This window comes from Monodon monoceros, unplaced genomic scaffold (genome assembly GCF_005190385.1).
Source record: "Monodon monoceros isolate NGI ecotype Baffin Bay Population unplaced genomic scaffold, NGI_Narwhal_1 Super_Scaffold_18, whole genome shotgun sequence".
NCBI classification, from domain to species: Eukaryota; Metazoa; Chordata; class Mammalia; order Artiodactyla; family Monodontidae; genus Monodon; species Monodon monoceros.
The window spans coordinates 28,693,560-28,717,090 of record NW_021703774.1 but is presented as its reverse complement, the minus strand read 5'-3'; the positions used below and the strand labels follow the sequence as shown (position 1 = coordinate 28,717,090).

The 23,531-nt window shown below is 37.9% G+C and overlaps 1 protein-coding gene across 1 annotated transcript in view; it reads right to left on the bottom strand.

Moving 5' to 3' along the window:
- PLD5 (phospholipase D family member 5) overlaps positions 1-23,531 on the bottom strand; it is a 485,622-nt gene that overhangs the window by 173,911 nt on the left and 288,180 nt on the right. The window contains exon 4 of the mRNA XM_029229649.1: positions 8,364-8,475. Coding sequence (XP_029085482.1) covers positions 8,364-8,475 — 112 coding nt within the window. The remainder of the gene's footprint in view (positions 1-8,363; positions 8,476-23,531) is intronic.

Below are 23,531 nucleotides of genomic sequence, written 5' to 3'. Positions count from 1 at the left end.
CCAGTTACGCAGTGAGTCTATGACTTTATTTACAAAGGTAGCAGATGAGGGAATGTGGAGGGCTGAGGGCTATCAGAGTGGCTGAGAGTCCTCTCAAAGGGCATACTTCGTATTCCCTTCACAAAGAATAAGAAATGAAACAATGTGGATGAAAAGATTGAGAAATCTAGAAGTTTAATTTTTAAATCTCACACAGAAGATTGGAAGGTTATTTATGTATCTAGTATCTATCTACCATCTAAAGAAGCCGAAGAGGAAAGAAAATTCCAAACATATTAACCTTCTGGCTAAACAAAACAAAAGCCCATAAAATAGTTCTGTTATGAGCTCCTCAGAGATGTTGCAAGCATCTATAGGCAGCATAGTCTAAGCTCTAGGTTTCACCATCCAAGGTTTGCACACTCAGGAAAGAAGGCAGTGGGAGGAAAAGACATGTTTGATTCTAACAAACTGAAAGCTTGAAACACTAGCTGAACCAGGGCTGGGGTAAGACTCCGAAGCCTAGCGTGAGCCTGACATCAGAAAAGACAGGCATGGTAAGGGGGTGCCCCAAGCTCTAGGATGAACTTCTTTCTGTTGTTGTATAACTGGGCTGGTCATCAGCAATGAGGAAAATCAAAACAGCATTTAGTGACAATTTAACCTATGAGTTAAAGTTGTTATTTATATGGGCAATTTCTTAGCAGATGTCAGTAGGAAAAATCACCCCAGCCTTTGCAGGTCCTTTTACTTTTACCACCAAGTGTTTTCTATTCCTCTGCTTTTCAAAATCAAGCTTTCATGACTACCTCTTCGCTTGTCATTTGGGTTGCAATTTCATCATGCTGTATATCTAGAACTATGATTCCTGGTATCTTCTATGTTGACCTCAGGAGACTGTCTCTTCTCCAGTGTATTTCAGGTTTCTGATTTCATTATATTGTTTTCCTATAGAACCCTCATATAAAAAACTGATTTGCGGGGGCTTCCCTGGTGGCGCAGTGGTTGAGAGTCCGCCTGCCGATGCAGGGGACACGGGTTTGTGCCCCAGTCCGGGAAGATCCCACATGCCGCAGAGCGGCTGGGTCCGTGAGCCATGGCCGCTGAGCCTGCGCGTCCGGAGCCTGTGCTCCGCTACAGGAGAGGCCACAACAGTGAGAGGCCCGCGTACCGCAAAAAATACCCAAAAAACAAAACAACTGATTTGCATAACCTCTTTCCTATTTCAGGTAATACAGCAGGGTTTTTCTTGTTTGTTTGTTTTGATAGGAACACTTCCTATCATTGGATGCTCTAGCCATGAAGAGTTCTGTTGAAGACATCCCTGTTTCCTAACAACCAGTCCAGCTTGGATTTTCTGAATTTCTACTTACTGAGTATGCTCACTGCACTACAAAGAAGCCCCATTACAAGAGGTTTGGTTTAGAATCTACCTCCTTCGGTGTGGTATTAGGAGAGGTCGAGTTTAACTTAATTATTAAAGGTTTTCTAAGTTGAATTTTCTAATTTATTGTTGAATTCTAAAGTAACCCTCATTACTGTACTGCCACTGATTCTGAAACAGTTTTCACATTTTAACATCTTTGACATTGGGATGCATCTTATGATTGTTTTAGGTGGGGTGGCAGTTTTGACAGAGTTGTCACTTCATAGTCTTGGTTGTTATTCCTGGTGGCATGACAGGGGCCCCAAAGGTTTATCAATATTCAGTCAACAAACCACTTAAGAGCCTTTTGAGGAAGGAGTATGAGGCCTGCTTACTGTCAGAATATCTTCCTTTGAGTAAGCTTTGAAAACAAGCAGAATGAACATCTACTTAGAAAAAGAGACATTAGTAGAGAATCTGTTTCTTAAAGTTACAGAGTAATAAACATCAATGCTTTTTATGGTGCAGAGATGATAGTGAGTACAAAATATGGGCATCAATGACCCAGACACAGAAAGTGATTCAGAAAAACTGGACTCTGTGTAGATGTTTCAAGAATTCCTTGATCAGTTTATTTCACTTATATCAGTCTTCTCTACCAAACTGAATTCTCTGAAATCAGGAGAGGGCTCATGCATTATCAATTAAAGATAGAAAATTAGTCAATTTTCTATCTTTAAAGTCCAGCTTGCTCACATGTGTCAGATATTCAAGGAATGGTTGTTGAATAAATAATGAATGAACAATGGAAGAAAAAAATGGTAAGAGCAACTAGGGAAAAGAGAGGAAGTCTAAAGGAAAATATTAAGGGTAAGGCTTATAAGGGACGTTGAAGGATGAAAAGGAGCTTGAGGGAGGGTATTTCAGGCACAGGCAAAAGCATGTTTTAGGAAACAGCCCTGAAAATGTACATGTGTTTAGCAAATCACAACTAGTTTTCACATACTTGGAAAATAAACAACAAGAATGGTAAGAATGAAACTGAAAAGGGAGATTTCAGATCCTGAATGGTTTCAAATGTTTTTTTTTTTTTTTCTTTTTTAAAGAAGTGTAGACTTTATTTCTAGGTCACTGATTCTAATCTTTTATGCCTTTAATTTCACTAGTCATTTTATTAAAGAATTATGTGATAACGAACAAGTAAAAGCCTGTCTTTTTCCTAAAACAAAATTATTTTCTGACTTTATTTTTAATATTTGGTAGACTACTGGCAAATATTTTAATCATATATATAAAGTACACTGAATTGCTATGGTTTTGAAAGACAAACAAAAAATGATTCTTCCTAATTATAAATTTCATTGCAACAAAGCTATAAAATACAAAGTAGGCAGGGGGAGATGAACGGGTGAAGCACAGATGATTTTTAGGGCAGTGAGAATACCCTGTATGATATTACAGTGGTGGATATATGTCATTATACATTTGTCCACATTCATAGAATATATAACACCAAGATTGAACCCTAAGGTAAACTGGATTTGGGGTGATCATGATGTGTCAATACAGGTTCATCCTTGGTAAAAAATATACTGTTGGGAAAGTGATGTTGATAATGCAGGAGGCAATGCATGTGTGGGTAGGCAGTACACAGGAAATCTCTGTACATTCCTCTTAATTTTGTTGTAAACCTAAAACTCCTCTAAAAACAGGCTTCAAAAATACAGTAGTATTGTTGAGCAATAATATTTTGCTTATGACTAAAAGACACAGCCAAAAATAAAAATTTTACTAATAGTATAAATTTTCAGTAATATTGCTGTGATGTTACAAGTATCAGGTTTGATGAAAAATGGGACATCAAAGGCATTTGCTGGGAGGCATGAGCAGGGAGAACAGGACTTAAGAGATATGTCACAGTTACTTCCTGGCAAGCTAAATGTTGGTAGCAGATGGCATACCCCACTTGAAGGTGAATATGGAGAAAGAAACAGAGGATTCCGATGACAATACTACACCTTATTTAGCTTGTCTTTGAGGCCTACCAGTTAGGATTATGCATTAGGCAATGAGGAGCCACTTTACATATACTCCACTTTTGGCTATGATGAAGTAGCTTTTAGACTGACTCTCTGGCCAAGACAACTTTAAGAGCTGATGAAATACAGAAACAAAACTGCAAAGTTATATAATGGCATCACATTAACAGGCCTAAAGATTTATAAAGTAAATTTATTTCTACAAATAAAAATGTATAAAGTAATTTTCCACAAATTTCAAATGTTTGAAATCATACAGAGTATATTCTTCTGACCATAGTGAAGATAACAAAAAGATAAATAGAACAATCTTTCAAATGTTTAGAGATCAAGGATTACAATTCTAAATAACCCATGGTTCAAAGTAGCAATTAAAGTAGAAATTAGAAACCTTTTTGAACTGAAAAATACTTTAGTAATTTATGTCATATTAAAAACTTGAGAGATGTAGCTAAAACAGTAGTAAGAGGCCTTGCCATGTTTATAGAGTAGAAGACTCAATACTGTCAACGTCAATCCTCCCGAAGTTTATCTGAAGAGTCAACAAAATTCTAATAAAAATTTCAGCATTTTTGTGACAAACTGATTCCAAATTTTATTTTTAAATCTGAAGGGCCAAGAATAACTAACACGGTTTTAAAGATGAAAAACAAAGATGAAAAAATTACACCACCTGATTTAACATGTATTATAAAGCCACAGTAATTAAACAATGTGGTATTTGTCCTAAGACAGTTAAGTAGACCAACTGGAATGTAATACATAGTGAATATAGAAACGGACCCAAACACATAGTCACCCAATTTTCAACAAGGATGCCTCTGAAATGCAGTGAAGAAAAAAATTTGTTTTTAGTAAATGGCTTTCCATATAAATAAAAACTGATCTTCATCCCTGCTTCATCTCATACATAAAAAGTAAGTCCAGATCTAAATAGACTTAACTCTGAAAGGTAAAACAATACAGCATTTAGAACACAACAAATGAGGATATCTTTATGACTTTGTGATGATAAATATTTTTTATACAGGATGCAATGAGCACCAACAATAAAGGAGTACTTAATAAACTGGATTTCATTAAAATTAAGACCTTCTATTTATCTAAAGACACCATTAGAAGAGTGGAAAAACAAGCTTCAAATGGGAGAAGATAATTGAAATACATATAGCCAAAAAAGGATTCAAATCCAGCCTATTAATCAAGAATAGGCCAATAAAAAAACAAAAATAAAATAACAACGGGAACAATACTTGAATAGGCACTTCAACAAAGAAGATATAGAAATGGTCAATAAGTATATGAGAAGATGCTCAACATCATCAGTCATCAGGGAAAAAAAAATTCAAGTCCCGTCATGATACATATCCATCAGGATGGCTAAAATAAAAAAGACAAAGAATGCCAGATTTTGTGAGACTATGGAGCAAATGAAACTTTCATGTGTTGTCTGCGGTGGTGTAAACTGGTATAACCACTTTGGAAGCTGACTGGCAATGTCTATTGAAGTTGAACACACATAGCCTGTGATGTCGGCAATTCCACTCCTGGTAAATATCCAAAGAAATGAGTATAAACAGGCACCAAAAAGACATACAAGAATGGTCATAGCACCATATTATTTACAATAACAAAAAAGTGGGAAAAATCCAAATGTCCATCATCAGTAGGATACATAAATTATATTTACATGATGGAATACCATATAAAAATGTAAAAGAGCAAACTACTTTTATACACAACATATACGGATCTTATAAAATTGAGCAAAAGAATCCAGATATGAAAGAGTATGTACTTAATAAGTCTATTTATATAAAATTCAAAAAAAGCACAAATATAATCTATAATGGCAGAAGTTGAAGTCGTGGTCAGTCTGCAGAAGATACTGACTTCAAAGGGTAATGAAAACATTTCCTGAGACATTTGCAATGCTGTACATCATGATCTGTGAAGGGATTATACGGAAGTGTTTACTTCATCGAAATTCCTAGAGCTATACACTTAATACTGTGCTCTTTGTTGCAGGTATGATATTTCTCAGTTAAAAGGTGTATATAACACTCGGGCATACTCATACACCCGATTTAGGTGGGGATGTGAGCTGATAATAATCATGTTGTGGAGGATCCCTTTGGTAGCTGCATGGAGATCAGACGGTGGGAGGGTGAGAAGATCAGAAGTTGGGAAGAGAGAAAGTAGCTGTGGCTAGGTCTGGCCAAGGTGTTAAATACCTGCACTAGGGCAGGTGTAGCTGAGAAGGGACTGTAATATCTAGGAGAGAGACTCAGGGGCAGATCCTATAGAATCTGGCCTGTTAGATGTGAAGAATGAGAATGTGGAGTGAGTGAGCAGTTGGAAATTCAGGTAAAGGAAGCTGCTGTTGGAGCTACTGAGCGAGGGGAAGGGGTATGCAGGTTAACACGCTGCCTATCAGATGCTATTGGGGGATACAAGTGGAGATGGTGAGCAAGTGAAATTAGGAAAACTGATCAGTGAAACTCTGAATTTACAGGGAGACTTGTCTAGAATGAAATCCCTGCCGGGGTTTAAGGACTTCAAGGAGGTTGGGTTTCAAAAGCACCCCACCTTCCAGACACAGGGTGAGACCTTGGAGGATTATCTTCTGACTTCTGAGTCAAGGAGTGGGGAGCATGTGGCACAGTGAATAACCTGCAATCTCACCCCACCCATGGAGGGCTCTGTGGCCTTGGGCCACCTCACATCTCCAGCCCACTGTGCCTTCGCTGGGCCAATGTCTGCACTATATCTTTACCATTTCCCGGGGAAGCCTCACTCTTGTTCTTTTTCACAATAAATTTGATTAACTTCTAAACTCAGTAACTCCTTCACAGCTGAAGTAGCTCATGGCTAGTCTCACACTTATCTGTTTTTTTGTGGACTATTTCTGGACAAACCTTCCTGGAACTTTACCAAAAGACTAGGAACTCTCCCTAAAGAAATTTAAAGATAACCCCAAAGCAAAGTATTCCAACACAGATTTAAAACGGATTCATAAAAATATCAATTTTTCTTAAAGGCACTGTGAGTATATACTATGTCTCTGCCACAGGGTGAGAGTAGAGAAATACAAAAACTGCATTTTAAAGATGCATATATATTACACCTATGTGCATTAATAAAAGCCAGATAGGCTCACTCTAGGTACATAGGGAATAGCTGTGAGAACCCTGGGTCCTGTTTATTGTCCTCCCATTGTGAAGGAAAACCATTTTCTTATTTTGATAAGAACTCCTATTAGACATTAACAAAGCCTAAGCTGTAGTGACATATGCATATACTTGTGAAATTCAAACACTTCTTTTTGTGTAAGAAGCACTGACTATAATGAAATTTTAATTCATAGTTCACAAGAGAAATGTAAGCAAGGGCTTTATCTATAAATTCATTAATTGCTATTCCCTGTCTAAAGTAGCCAAATACTCAGCAGCAATTAAAAAAGGCTGTCATACCCCCAGTACTGCCTAGTTTTAACTTTTGGTTGAGTTTATAAGGTTTAGAATGGCTACGGCAAGGAACAGTACTATGGATGTACAGTCAAGAAGCAACTGAAGTCTCAGGCTACATCCCTCTCTTCCTAACTCATCTGCTTTTTACCCTTCTGGGGTAATCAAACCCCAAGGATATGCAAGTAGCTTCCATGAGAAAAATCATTTGCAAATACAGGCAAATACAGGCACTCAGAGTTAGCCTAGAGTAATCCACTCCTAAATATGTGTCAGATAACAAATTTTCAGACAGAAATTCAATTTACAGTGGGAACCCAATTTCATAGTTTTTAAACAGTTTAAGTATTCATACATTTCTAATCCATGTTGGTTGTATCTGTCAATCCACTGAACTAGGTATTTTCTAGTTTTTCAAGTATATTGTGCTGTGCTCAAGTAGCAGGGTGAAGCTTTCAGACCTAGCAATAACTCATATAAGTTTTCTTTATTTTCCCATGCCTAGAAAATAGAATGTGCATGGTGGTAAGCCCATATGCCTGGCCAAGCTTTTGTCTTCTCTATGTTATTTTCTTTTCATAGGCTTTATCACTTTCCATTTTTCTTCTGCAGAAGGAAAGGCCACTTGGGCTCACTTACTTGCCTCATAGTCTGTTCCATTTTTTAGAAAGTATTTTATTTTCACTTACTGATGTAGGGAAGATGACAAGCAAAAATGCCCAATATGTTTAAACAGCACACATGTGAGATGTAGTATCATCAGGTGAAATACTGACACTCACTGGGGTCAACACCTTGTCCTCTCCCGGGGACACCCAGCATCTTGAACATTTTCACTGGCTCACACCTGCCAATTTCTTTCATAGGCTTACAGTTTGGATAGTAAATTCAGGGTGAAATTTTTTGATAAATCAGTAAAAACTCTTTGTGAGAGTTCAGTTAGTAAAGATGCAGCAAAATTAAGAAATTTATTTTATAATTATCGTCAGTGTTCAGGGATTGTGAGACAAATTGCAAAGTGGCCATACAAATGATGATCTCCTGTGGAATTGTCTTAAAAGTTGTGAATTAGGCAGTGTTTCATAGACTCCTACATCTGACTATATTATTTCAAAGAATATATGTAGCATGAGGAGAATTTCCATTTGATGGTCAAGAGAAAAGCAGAAATCCAATGTTTGTTCTGATAAGAAGCGGCTCTTCTCTCTAATCACATCACTGAAGTGTTCAGAGAGGGAAAGATTCTTCTTTCCAGTTAATTATCATCTAATGGCTAGTAAATTATTTTGCATAAGCTAATATGCAACAACACTATTTTAAAAATCCCAGTAGAATTAACTAATTAGTTCTCTCATTTAAAGGCTTTAATCAAGCTGTTTTTCCAAGGAGAAATAAGAAGTGCACTAAGTCAAGTGGGTTGATTATAAAGAAATCATGTACTGCTCTATGTAGAATTAAAGGTACCGGAACAGAACACCCAGAGGTAGAGTACCATGTCAACCTTGGCCTTACCCTTTGATTTCAAGGCTTCTAATACCTTTGAATCAGCTGTTACATCACTCACTAGCTTGATTTCAACATTTTGAGAAGTCAGTTGGAGCAACTTTTCGAAAAGACGTTGACCCTAGAAAAAATATTCAGAACCAAAGTCAGAAAATCTAAAAGTATGCTATTTTAAATAGGAATAAATAAACATTGAAAATTAAAACTATTCATTCAAATTTTAAAAGGCAAGCACTTCAGCCCTTGGCAGCACTTCGTAAATTCAAAAGAGTTTATGGAAATAGAGTAGTAGTAGGAACACAGATTACATTGTTTTTTTGAGTATTGTGCAATTCAACAATTATCGCAATAGTCATTTCAATGCTACGATGCAAATCTACTCTTCTTTTACTTTTTCATGAACTCAAATTATCTACACGTGAAGAGGCAGAGAATATTAAACAGTTGTGACTGGACCCAGAAAGACCTGGATTCCAGCTGGTTTTCCAATTTAAAAACTCCGTTTCTTAATCTCATTAATTTCCAGTTTCTTCTTCAGTAAAAGACAGATAATATTAGTATTTACTTTAAAAGGTTTTTGTGAGGATTAAGAGATAGTAGTAGGTAAGTATCCTTTAAGTGTTAGCCATTATGGGGGGAATCATGACTACTTATCAGGGATTTGCCTAAATTCACCTTCTTGTTTAAAACGTATTTTACTGAATTCAACTTATGGTCTGCCTAGAAATCTATAATTATTAGCCCAGCCTAAAAATAACTGAAAAAAATAAAAAGTAAAGGCTTTCCTTATAAGATTTTCACAAACATAATTTTTATAGTAAAATTTTTTTTTTAATCTCAGGGACACTCTGAATAGTGGTAGGTCCATAGCTATTATATCATTTTAGGTGAGTGGATTGCAACATTATCCTTTTTATTTTCTCTTGTGTGTTTTCATAGACTCCTCATTATCATAAGAGGGAACTGGTTTTCTTTTATTCGTTCTTCAGAATGTTGTTATTCAGCCACAAACTCAAATGCCTTTGGAGGCTAAACAGGCAATAAGGCTTTGGTATTAATGGCCCCAAGTGGCAGAGTCTTATCTTACTTTGATAAGAATAGATTATTGATAATGATCATGTAGAAAGAATTTGAAGACTGAAAAGAGAAAATGGATGAAATGTAGATGTACAGCAGTGATTCCTGCAATTCAGCCTTAGAAAAGAAAGAAGCCAAAGATCAAAACCCTAAAGCTTTGGAATATCAAGGAGGAGGGAGCTGGTATGCCAGTGCTAGGGCGACAGCTGACAGCAGGGAGGAGCGTCTGGCATAATCCAGCCATGCTCCTGCCTAGAGCTGGTGCAGTATAGCCTAAGCTCCATAACCCTTGGAAGTTAGAGAAAAGAGGAGTTGCACCCCATGTCAGGCATGGAGGCTTCCTTTTTGTCTAACTAAGTGTGCTGATAAAGGTTGCCCAAAGTAGAACTCACCAAATGTGACCAAATTACTTTGCATGCAAAGCGTGGAGGCAGCCTCCCCACAAAGCAGGTATTCCTATGAGGTACGTAGAATGAGTGCATCAGGCAGTTGCAAATTACTTTTTTAATAAAGAGGTGAGAGGGAAGAGGGAGGGAGAGAGAAAGAGAGATATGAAGAGATAGAGGGAGAAGGATAAGGAAAAAAACAGCTGCTGATTTGCTGATTTCAGGGTCTACATAAATTTCAAATTTACTATGGAGAAATGAGGGCTTGGCAGTGAGAGGCTCAGACTCTGGATGTGAGGGAAGATGCACTTGGTGGGGCTTTGTGGATTTTCCTGCAGAGCTGCCACCAACACAACCTCCTCCCTGTGAGCTTTGTCACTCTGCTGAGTGGTGCACTATACTCTTGTCACACACCCTTGAAGGTTTGGTGATGCCTACATAGCCCAGATTTCTAGAGCCCAGACTCATGGTCACCTCACAGTCACATAAATTGTTTGTATTTTTCACTTTCACAAAGGGAAAAGGCATATGTACTTTGTGTGTTACGTAAGTCCCCATAGTTAGTGAGCCAGTATTTTTAAAGACTTTCTTTTTTTTTTTTTTTTTTTTGATGTGGACCATTTTTAAAGTCTTTATTGAACTTGTTACAATATTGCTTCTGCTTTATGTTTTGCTTTTTTGGCTGCAACGCATGTGAGATCTTAGCTCTCGGACCAGGGATCAAAACCATACCCCCTGCATTGGAAGGCAAAGTCTTAACCACTGGACCACCAGGGAAGTCTTGAGCCAGTATTTTTAAACAAATGCTTTTATTTTTGCTCTTAGTTAACAATAAATTTAGCACAAATGAAACATAAGAGATCTTCTAACCTATCTGTACTTCTGGCTCTAAGCCTTAAATTTATTCTCACTGTGTTATTTTTGTGAGATTTAAAATGAAGACCAGAACTATCAAACATGAATGAAAATAGAAACTCCAAAAGCTACAGATAGTAGCAGACTGTCATTAAATAAAGCTTATTTTTACTTCAGTATGTGCTGATTACTTACACCAAGGAGTCTTAAAATTTTTAAATATAGTGCTCATTGTAATGAACTTGTGCTGGGGTAGAATTTCTGTACTTGGGCTTGAGGCAGAACTTCTATTAAATTTCCCCTGTTTTCAGTGTCTTACCTCCCAGTCCACCCATTTTTGCTAGGACATTCAAAATGTAATTACTTCAAAGGTATGAAACACTTATTCTATGCTGAGATCTGCAGTAAGGCCCACTGCTCTCTGAGTTAAATTTACTCATCATGTTTTCGTAAAGGAATAACAAAAGCCCCTTGGCTTTTAAACATCAGCAGTTTAAAGACCTGCTCTTTCTGGTGAGAAACATTAGCTAACATTTTAAACTTAAATAAATCATCTTGAAGTTAGCTAGTGGCTCAGGCACATTGACCTACTTTAAGTCATTTTTTTCCAATGTCTGCAAAAACCTTATGATAGACAGCACAATCCTGGACAGAGAGCTGTACCGCAAGGAAAGAGATCCAGCTCAGCCCCTTTGTGACTCTGAAGAGGCTGCTTAACCCAAGAGAGTAGGGGTTATAAATACTGCCTATTTCTGTTGACCCAAAACAACTCATAGGCAGGATGAAATGCCACAATAAAATGTGAAGGGGAAAAACAAAAATACCAAAGAGAAATCAGAAGATAGTCCTCTGATAGGACTAAAAAAAAAAAGTCCTCTGGCTGGACTAAAACTCTACAATTTTAGAGCTAAATTAGAAGAGTAATTAAAGAACACTGTTGAGGCCCAAATTAGTGGCCCAAAGACCAAACGGAGGAAATATCTCAAAGCACAAACATGCATGCACACACACATACACAAAAGTATAAAGGTGACGAGGGGAGAAAAGGGTGATCGATAAATTGAAGATATATAACATGTGGCTAATAGGTGTATTAGAAGAGAAAAAGAGACAAAAAGAATACGTTTGCAAATAACAGAAGAAAAAAGTATCCAACTTGAGGAAAGACATAGATTTACATGTTGAAAAGATAACTGAAGATGGAGGCAAATGTAATGTGGAAGTCACATCTAGGCACATTCTGTAGAATTAATCAACACCAAGGAGAGAGAGGAATTCTTACAAACTCCCGGCCCAAAACAGAACAAAACAAAAAGGTACCTATCAAGGAAAATGGATCAGACTGGCGTGGAGCTAACCATCGGCAACACTAAACCAGCACTTGGTGGTGACAGACCGTGGAAGAAAAAGAGTGAAGCCCAGGAGTGCTTTACCCAGTCAAGGATTTTACCTGCCAGCGGAAAAGAAAAAAATATTTGCAGATATATACAGGTTTAGAGACTGTATTACCTACATAACCCATATGAGGAACATATTCAATGAAGGGCTCTAACCAAACAGTAAATAACACTAAAAGCCATCAAGGAGGATGAAGGAAAGAAGAAATAATTGGTTATCAATGTGATATGAATATGTGTTTGATGTACTTGCTAGGACACTTTATAGGGGAAGGCCTACTAAGAATCTATTACATGCATTCCCAGTGCTATTACCCTAAAGGGACTGAAAATTGATTCTTTCCGGTGTGAGTGTAGAGATATGTGTGTAGATGAAAGTTACTCTTTTTTATCAATAAAACATAGATATACAAACAGTAAATATGCAATATATCTGTGGTATTAAAATTTCATGGTGGCGGCAGGATTAGGAAAAAATGTCTAAAAATTTCCCAAGTAAGGTGATAATGAAAAAAAGGTTGAGAAACACTGATCTACAACAAATTGTATAAAGGATCTCAGTAAAAATTAGAATAAGAGCTGAGGAGGGCTTAAAAGGACTAGATGGGAAAAAGGTCATAGTAATGGAACTGACAGTTATAAACTGGTATGTACCAAACAGCATAGTGGCTAAATACATAAAGCAAAAGGTAATAAAAAGGCAATTAAAACACTACCACTGGGCTTCCCTGGTGGCGCAGTGCTTGAGAGTCCGCCTGCCCATGCAGGGGACACGGGTTTGTGCCCCGGTCCGGGAAGATCCCACATGCTGCGGAGCGGCTGGGCCCTTGAGCCATGGCTGCTGAGCCTGCGTGTCCAGAGCCTGTGCTCCTCAACGGGAGAGGCCACAACAGTGAGAGGCCCGCGTACCGCAAAAAAAAACAAAACAGAAACAAAAACAAACACTACCACTTTAAAATATGTCTTTCAAGCCTGGGTAGATCTAATAGAAAATAAATGAGGGTATATGAAAATTAAATAATACAATTAATAAACTTGATTATGTGTACATTTATATAGTTTTCATTTTATATATCAAGCCCCTCAAAACAATATTTGTCTGTGGAACATTTATAAAAAAAACCTTCCTGTAACTGCCATTAAAAAAACTTGAACAATGGTTAAAATGAAATATTCTACAGGCTTCATTCTCTGCTCATAATGTAACAAAATGAGAGACACACCATTAACATGTAACTCATAAAACAAATCTTAACTACTTGAACATTTTAAAACTCACTCTTAGATTATCCTTACATCAAAAGAGAAAAGAAATGTGAATTTTTCTATTCTCTAGGAAACTATGAACAGTTGAGCTCTTCATAGCAAAACCATGAAATGAAGAAATATTTGGTGTCAGGGAGAAATTTTTAACTGTAAATGTCTTCAGTATTATTAAAAATGAACCATAGAGTCACAGTAATCATATTAATATGGTAGTGGCATAGGAATGGATAAACAGACAAGGGGACTTACAGAGAATCCAGAAATAGTACTACACATGATTTTTATTTAAAACATGCTATTTTAATTCAGTCTGAAAGAGGTGAAGTGGTTTAATCAGGCACAAGTGGAAGATACCCCTATATTACACTACATAGAAAAATATGTTCTCAGGAAGGATAAGGATACACCAACACTTTCAAGAAAATCTGGGCAACTACATCTACAGTCTTGGAGTGGTGAAAACCTTAATCATGCTGTAGGAGGCTAAATAGCGGCCTCCAAAGATGTCAGGTCCTAATCTGGAAACTGTCAACGAAATAGAATCTTTGCAGATGTGATTAAATTAAAGGTTTTGAGATGAGGAGATTATCCTGGATTATTTGAGTGAGCCCTAAAGGCAATCATAGTAGAGATAGGCAGAAGGGACTCTGACACACACAGAGGAGGAGGGAGTGTGAACACGGAGCAGGCAGATTTGAAGATCCTGGCCTTGAGGACTGGGGTGACACAGCAGCAGACCAAGGGATGCCAGCAGCTACCAGAAGCTGGAAGGGGTAAGGAGTGTATTCTCCCCTAGAACGTGGTGGCTACCCTCTGGAGGGAGCACCCCTCTGCTGACAACTTGGCTTTGGCCCAGTAAAACTAATTTCAGACTTCTGGCTTCCAGAACTGCAAGAGAATAAATTTCTGTTATTTTAAGTCACAGTGTGTGCTAATCTGTTGCACTGGCCACAGAAAACTGATAAACAAGCCAGCTATATAGAAGTAATAAAAGATATATAGAACTATAAAAGTAAAAAAAATTATAGAGCAAAAGATACCACAAAGTTAATGAAAAACAGTAAAAGTCTGGAATAAATATTTGTTATGCAAATGAGAAACAAAGAGTTAACAGCTGTACCCTACAAAAATAAATTAAAAATTAGTAAGAAAAGGCCAATAGCCCAACCAAATGTGGGCAAAGTATAGATTAGACAAGCCTAAGAAGAGCAAGCCTACACGGCTAGCAGACATAAAGAGATGCTTTATGTTGACGAGAGAAGCATGACACAAAGCAATATAGAGATCTCTCTTTGCACTCAAAGAGACAAGAAATAATTTATGAGTGGCAGCATTTACTCTTGTCAACGATTTGGGGAAAGAGTACTCTAACATATTGCTTCCTTCCACACAGGAGTCTCGCATCTAGAGGCCCATCCCAAAGAAACAAAGGCACCAAAATATGCGTGTGCACTTATGATTATATATCTTAGGTATGCTATCATGATACACACACACACACACACACACACAGGATAAAAAGTTTAAATCAGAGTAAAAAGGGACATAAGGACTGATTAAACATTTGATGATACAGTCATGAGAAAACAAGATTTAGCATTTATTTGAAGATACAGTGTCCTTTTAAAGCAATACATTTGCCTTGACTTTTTTCAAATTTGTGACTTAACAGACAAAACCACACATGCATCAACCCCTCTTGACTCAATTTTGTTAATTTATTTAACCAGTCAGTATTATCTATAAGATTGACCTCTTATTTATTTACTATATTTAGTGAAATTTTTTGTTACTATGCTTACTGAAAAAAGTTTTCTTCAGTTTAGAGCACATACTAAAATTTTCTTATTTACTTATTATATTTACTGAAATACACAAAGTTTTCCAAGGGTATAAATGTAAATATATTACTTACTTATATATTTGTCAGTGTCAACTTTTACTCTCAAATACCCCCAGGACAAGGAAAAATGTCTTTTGAGCAAATTTATTCAACACATTTGCTGGATGCCTGCTATGTGCCACGGGCTTTAATAAGTATTGGAGATAAATGATAAATAAGCAAATACAGCAAATGTGTCAGATGACAGGTAAAGGAGGTCCAGGCCTACGGGAAATACAGCAAGGGCACTAATAACCCAGTCCAAGGCACTCAGGGAAAGTTCCCCCAAAAAGGGGAGGAAAGAAAGAATATTCAGGTGGAGATCTGTGGCAGAGACATAAGTAGGAGCACATCATGAAGTGTCTTGTAAGCCTGGGCAAACAGTCTACACCTCACCTGGAAAACAGTGTGGACCTCTGAAGGATTTTACATAGGGAAGGGCATAATCAAATTTTTGTTCTGAAAGAAAACTCTTGACTACAAATTGGAGAAGGACTGGTACAGGGAAAGGCTGCAGGCTGAAAGAGAAATCAGAAGGTTGGTATGTGGTTTGGTGAGAGATGATATGATCTGAGCTAGTGTCAATGGCAGTCAAAAAGAAAAAAAAAAAAGGCAGGATCTCAGGTATTTATGAGACAGTACAGTGATGAACTGGATGCTTAGGCTTGGGCTGGGGAAAAGAGAAGAGCTGGGGATGGTGGCCAGAGTCCCCAGCTGTTTTCAGAACATGCCGATGGAATATGGAATTCCTTATCTGAAGCCAGAAGATGTTGGCCATTATATCAGTTCACAAATGTCCTGTGGTCATGGATCAATCACAGCTTCGGAACTCAGACCGTGCCACAGACCCAGTAACTTAATTGAGAATATCCACTTTTGGGGTAGCAAGCAATAAGGATTACTCGCTTGATATCAGCAGAGTATCTGCTATGTAGGCGTGCAGGCTGCCAGTCCATTCATTAGTCCAGGTTCCACCCCATTAAGGGATTTAATTATTTTGAAGAGTTAATCACCAAGACCTTGCCTAATGATGGTTATTCACAATTATGCACCCCATGGGTATGAACAAAGCCATCCCTGTCAGGGGCAGATGAAAAGAGATGAATAAGCTCATCATACCCACGAAGGGCCAGGAAATAGCAAGGAATTAATATCAGGAGCAGCATGCTTATTACAGGGATCTGGGCAGCTGGATTCCTACAGTACTAGAAAGTAGCTTTGAGGCTGCTTCAGTGTCCAGTCTGGCTGCAAAAGGTGGGTGGACAACGTAATCTTGGCAGTGCATTCAGCAGTATCTGGAAGAGTGTGCATGGCACTGCAGGAGATGGTAGCCTGTGATGTGACTGGGGCAAGGGAGGAGTACCAGGAGGTGCCAAACACTCCAGCTCTTCCACAATCACTTATTCTGAGTGGGCAGAGAGCCCCACACAGAATGGAGGCAGAATTCCTTCACATACTCTCTCCCAGTGGTCCCAGCTTCCCCAAGAAGCAACCATGAGGATTTACTACATTGCTCCCCCAAAACCCCATGGCCTTAAGAAACAGCTCAGACTCTTTTGCCCTCTAATCCTACTTCTGAGAATTGATGCTGAGTGAATGAGCAAAAAGAAGAGAACGGTTTGGGGCTTCCCTGGTGGCACAGTGGTTGAGAGTCCGCCTGCCGATGCAGGGGACACGGGTTCGTGCCCCGGTCCGGGAAGATCCCACATGCCACGGAGCGGCTGGGCCCGTGAGCCATGGCTGCTAAGCCTGCGCATCCGGAGCTCGTGCTCCACAACGGGAAAGGCCACAGCAGTGAGAGGCCCGCGTACCGCAAAAAAAAAAAAAAAAAAAAAAGAAATATTTACTGCAGTAGAATTTACTTCTGAAAAAAAGAAATAGCTTAAATGGCCAATAATAGAGAAATATCAATAGTTATATACATTTAATCTGGTGTATATGCTACATTGTATATTATGCAACCAATTTAAAATAATGTTTACCAGGGTTTCTAATAACATGGAAAGATGCTTATGGTGTGACATTAAGTTCAAAATTAAGAGACAAATTTCTTTATATGAGCCTATGTATGTAATTATGCATAAAATATCAAATCATTAAAAATTTTTTGTTGATGATCACATGGATGATTTTGTCCTCTTTCATTTCTCTGTAGTTTCCAAATTTTCTATAGTAAGAAGCTATTGGTATTATAATGAGAAAAAAATCCAACCTATTCTTTTTAAAAAAAAGTTCCAAAAACATCAATAGACCATAGGAATTACAGAGCGAAAGTCTAGAGAGAAAACAATCAAGCATATAGGTAAACAAAACTAAGACAACTTTAAAGAAAAGTTATTATTTAATGAAAATAATTGAGAAGAATGTCTTCGGGTTCATGATTTATTCATGTCTATATGATTGGATTCTAAAAGAATCAAAGAAGTTAAACTCTTGCTAATCATAGTGTTTATGAGTTTATATTTGAATGATGATTTTCCTTAGAAATATATTAGAAAACAAGGAAGAACATAATTAGAATTACTCAACAGATGGGGGAGCAAAAGCATACAGAAGCAGCAGGAATTCACTAAGAACTGCATTGAGGGAGGACCAGAAGCCACAAGAGCCAGGAGGGCTCTGCTGAGAGCAGAGAGAAAGCTGCACAAACCTGTTCGCTGACAGCTCCTTTCATCACTGCTCTACCACACTGTATTCTTATCACTGGTTTTTCTGTCTCCCCCACTACTCATTGCTCATTTGATTTTGTGTCCCCAGCAAACAGCGCAGTACCTTGATAAATGTTTGTTCAGTAAAGGCACATTCAAAATTAGTCTATGGCCACATTTCAAACAGGAGAATGCTAATTTATAAGCATGTGTCAAGTGTTGATTTTGTGGAACAAAAATGATACTATTTTGAAAGAAGGGGACAGTCTTTTCATAAGGTCACACTATTTTCATGTTGATACTGCATCAGGAGTTATTCAGTCTGGAGATGAGAAGGCTGAAGAGAACCTACTGTTTATGTGGAACATTGATATAGAAGTTGTCACCCTTTTATATCATCACTGAGAGAACAACTGGAATAAACAGGATTAAACCGAAACAGGTAAAATTAAGTTGACTGAGCAGAAAGGGACCAACCTGGCTCTATCGTGAAATCTATAAAAATCACACACTGTTTATTAGACTGGGATGGTTTAGAGCAGTAATTCTCAACCCTGGCTGAACAACGGAATCCCTAAGTTATCTTTTAAAAGGTATCAGACCCTGAGCCCCTCTCCAAATATTCTAATTTAACTGATCTGAGGTGAGCTTGGACATTGGTATATTTCAAAGGCTCCCCAGGTGATTCTTACTGGTCGTTATGGCTGAAAGTTGCCATACCGGGACAGAAGGGTAAGAATCTACTTGAAAATATGCACATTTTTCTTTCTCTTTTCTTCACCTAAACTTTGAAGAACCACCTGAATTATTATTCTGGGAAGAATTATCTTAACCTCCTTTAATATAAGTTGAGAACCTGATGGACAGCTGAAAGTTATTCCTGCTGTAAAATGATAAAGTAAATTCCTGTATGGAATTTGAAAGTAAATGTCTTGCACTAGAAAAACAAAAATCAAATGAAAACAGCAACTATCTTTTGTGAGCTCCATTATTTGCTGTTTCACAAACTATCTAATCAAATTTACAAAGCAATCAAATGAGACAGGCATCATTAAATCCATTTTATAGATGAGGGAATTGATGATCAGAGGGATTATGACATTTGCCCAGTGTGACCACAATTACTAAACTGCTGGTCATGTCAAATATGGTTGATGCCAAACCTGTGGTCTTTCTACTGTAGCAAATGCCTCCTAGACAGTTTGCCTTTTCCATAAAACCAAACTTTGAGAACTGAAAATACAAAAAATAATGGATTCTAAACTGAGCCAAATAACAACAGAGCATTAGTATGTATCCTAATTATGTTCTAATTAATTTATACATGTTTTATTTTCCCCTATAACTCCATAAAAGCACAAAATAGACTATAGGAAGTTTGCCATAATATAGTAAAAATGTATTCAAGTCCTCAGATCTACATCAAAACAAAGGATGAAATGTGCATTTTCCATGTTGTATCATAATATCCTACCTTCTCTGGCTGTCTCACTCCAACCTACTAATTACAATATACCAACCTCTTAATTACAACAGGTTGGAAGAATTTCAATTATTTAAAGGACCCCTCTCCACCAACTATGCTCATCTCCTTTCAGGCAAAATGAAAAGCAGGAACTATTGTGATTTTATTTTTCCTAGATTACAAAATAGTAATAAAGAAAAAAAATTCTAATTAAATATTATGATGAGGCTGCAACATTTTTGGATACTTTTATCAGACTTTTACATGGAAACGACATTGTCAAAAATAGGATTCTCCCGGGTTCCAGAAATACCCCTGTGTTGCAGAGTAGATGCTGACCGTTTGCACGATGAATGAGTGTAAGGACTACTTCAGTAGACTTGGAGAGGGAATGGAACAGCAGGGATGGGAAAGAAAGGAAGAGTGGGCTTAGAAGGGCATTGAAGATGGAGAATCAATAAGATGGTGGAGACTGGGAATGAGAAGTACTGGAGTGTGTGGAGTCCTAGCTGACTCCACCAGACTGCAGGCTCCCTGAGGATGGCTAAGAGATATTACAGGTCAAAGTATGAAGTGATAGTAATAGAAAATGTTAACAATATCATTTATGAACAAATCATGAAGATAGCTATGAAACAAACATCACAAGGAAAGGGTTTTATAGTTGGCTGAAACAAAATCTCGCTTCTGTTGCTTAATCTACATTGATAGTCAGTTAGGAAGAATATTGCTAGGAAGGAATGAGTGGGCTACAAGACAGGGCCTGGAGACCTGAGTCACACAGGGATGCAGCTGCCTAATCAAGGGACAGCAGGATGCATCCCACCAAAGTGAGATCACTGAATGCTGCCTGGCCTTAGGGGGCTTCAACTTAAACAAAAACAAGGAGCAAAACACCAACCAGTTGACCAACTAACAAAAATCAGAAGTGGCTGTAGGTTGGATAAGATCACATTACTTCCTGCGTATTCAAGATTCAAGATGTCAGCTGTCCAGAGGGATATATGTGTATGCATGTATATATGTATACATAGATAGACAGATGGGTGAGAGCAAGACACTGTGTGTGTGTGTGTGTGTAAAAATCTGTAATAAATAAAAGTTAGAATTCCATATATAATGATAATTTTCCTAATCCTTCTTATCTACCCAGAATCTCACATTTGTAGAAATTATATTCCTCTTTTAATTTTACATGGTAACCATCTTGGATTCTAGTGTAAAGTACCCAGTAAGAGCTCATTATTTGTTACTACAATTAAACTGACTTGAACTAAAGTTGCAGTGTGCACCTAAATAAGTAAATGTGAATGATAACATTCATGAGTTTAACAATAAACACTTACATAGGCACTAAATGGTCAAAGGCTGTTCTATACCCTTTACATATATTAACTAATTTAATCTACACAACAACCTATGAGGGTAGATTCTGTTATCACCTTGATTTTGCTGATGAGAAAAGTGAGGCACAGAGAGTTTAGCGTCTAGCTCAAAGTCACACAGCTAATAAGCAGATAAAAAGAAATATAAACTATACTCCTGACTCATTTCTATAGTCTGTCTACCACTGACAGTCTGCCTACCACTTACTGTGTAGAGACAGGATCCTGGCTTATGCTTTCCAAAATAACCTCTTGGATCATTGAACTTTCAAACATGCTAGTTACTAAATTGAGCAAATACTGTTCAATTTTAAAAATCATAATTTTTCAAAATTAAACAATTGTGATGTATCATCAACTGGTAATCGTGGCTCACTGTAGACCAGTAACTAATTGATTTCATATAAATACATCTCTTTAAGATTCAGTTGTTGTAGCTCATTAATTATTTTATTTGGTTTCTTCCAATGAACTCATAGAGAATAGGACTTTTTGCTCAATGAATTAGGTAGCTCTACTAAGAAGCCTTTGTCAAATCATATTTCCTGGCTTTTCCTAAAGAGTCTTGATTTCATAAATCTCCCTCATTTTATCCCATAAATTAGCAATCAAGTTGTCCTAGAAATTCAATGTTTCAGGGTCTAAACTCATCATTTGGACAGAAAGAAACAAAACCCTTAGCCCAACCATGTCTTTTGATTAAATATGAAAATATAATTTCCATGGAACTGTAGACCTCACTAGCCCTTAACATGACTGTGATCCAGAGCAAGGTCACTGCCCAGTTTCTTTCAGCACAGAAGGAAACAACCACAAAAAGATTAACAACACCCAGGGCGAAGTAGGAAAAACAAGATGAGTTTTTCTGGGTGGGAATTAAAATAGCGACCCTTTGGCAGCACAGATTAAAAGTGCATTTTTAATGAATGTGTCTATTTCCAGGCAAATGAAAAAAAAAGGTAGGCATTCATCATCCTATTAATAATGACCATAGCTCACTCTTACAAAATGGCATCCGGAGAGGACACAGACATCCAGAGAACACACAGATGTCATGTGCCATGTTTATTTGTGTCCCTTTTCTGCTGAGCTGGGGCCTGCCTGCCACTGGCTATACCATTCCTTGGTGTATTTTGCTTACAGCTGCATTATGATAAGTAGATGGGCTGCTTTTCAGTTATAATTCCTACATATTTATTTACCATTTATGGTTTCCGTTTAGGACTTTTCAGGCTCTGTTGGTTTAGAAGTCTGTTAGAATAGTCCTGTTTGACTATTGTGCCTCTCAAAATAAAAATATTTTCTTTTAAAAATATATTAATGGAAAATAAGCTATGAACCTGAGCCAATTTTCTGAAACATCTTTTAAAAATTTTAATTAGCTCACTTGAGTAATTACAGTGTGAATTTCACTTTCTTAACATCCTTTTTTCTGTGTGCAATAAGTCAATCAATGACTATATCCCAATATTTATGAGGGCTTGGTAAAAATAAAAACATGCTCAAAGGTCCAAAGATTAGCCATCCAAAATCTGAAAGGTTGGGTAAAGTCTTTAATTTCCTATTTCCATTTGAAAGATAAAATCAGGTAAAATTTAAATCAAATAGGCTTTCAGCCAGTACCTTCATTGGTAGAAATGGTAAAACTTGATGGCCTGGAGAGAACAGGATATGGATCTTTAAAGTGTACCTGAAGAGAAAAACCTGGCAGCAAGGACCTGCTTTCTTTTTTCCATTCCTGATCTCTGTACAATTACCCCTATGGTGTGGTGAGAGGGCAGCAAGGAGTGAGCCAGGCTCTTGAAAAATAATCTCTAAAAGTCCAAGACATGTGGTATTTAGACAAGTTCTTCTGGGCCACTGAATCCTAAGTCCTTTTGCAAACGCTGCTCTAGGGCTTGAGGGTCAGGTGAGGGGAGATGGGAAATGGAGCAAACCAGGCACCAAGCACTCTACTCCACACGCTTGTTCTTTCTTTAAAGACTACACTCCATGCCTGGTGTTCAACTAGTGGCAGTCACTTGGCCACCAGTGGACCAGAGGAAGAGGAGAAAGGTTACTGTCTTGTTGAAGTTGCAACCCTCCGAACTCCGCTGTCAACCTCCCCGCTCCCTCCTGCTCACCACTCCTTCCACGATATGGTACTCAGGGCCAAGAGCAGACAGGAGTAGGGAGAGCTGTTCATGAGAGATGGGTCTCACATCCTGCTTGAATCCGTTTAATTTCCTAAGCAGGTAAAGCCCCTCTATCCTTCATGTCTGCAAATGCAGCTCTCTCCTTGTAAAGAGGCAAAGTGAAATTAGCTCAAAACTCTGAAGAAAACCAACTGGTGTTAAACTGTAAGGGAGCCTGGTGCTGTTAGGGGAATGAGAGGCAGCAAAAAGCCATCGCTGGTGGGCGCAGAATGACTCTACTAGAAGATATCAGTTCACACTGGGGTCTCCTCCTAAAGGACTGCTGGGTGAGTTCAGTAATAGCCAGGTTACTGACAGCAAATTGAAAAATTCCATTTCCTGGTAGTAGGCCAGCTGTTAGAGAGTGACTTGAATTAAGCTAAGTGTTACCTTCTTTCTGCATGGGTAACATCGACCTTAATTCACTCTAAAGCCATGCAACTGACAAATACTTTTTCCCTGACCAAACTCTAGCCAGGATCCTCTGAGTCTACTTCTCTATCAGCCCTCAACCTTGGCCTATAAAGACTGTAGACTCTCAACACAAATCATTTCATCCACCCTGCTCTGCCCTACCTCTGTCTCTCCTCCCCCATTAAAAGGCTTGAACAAACACTAACATGGTTTCTAACAGCTCAAGGC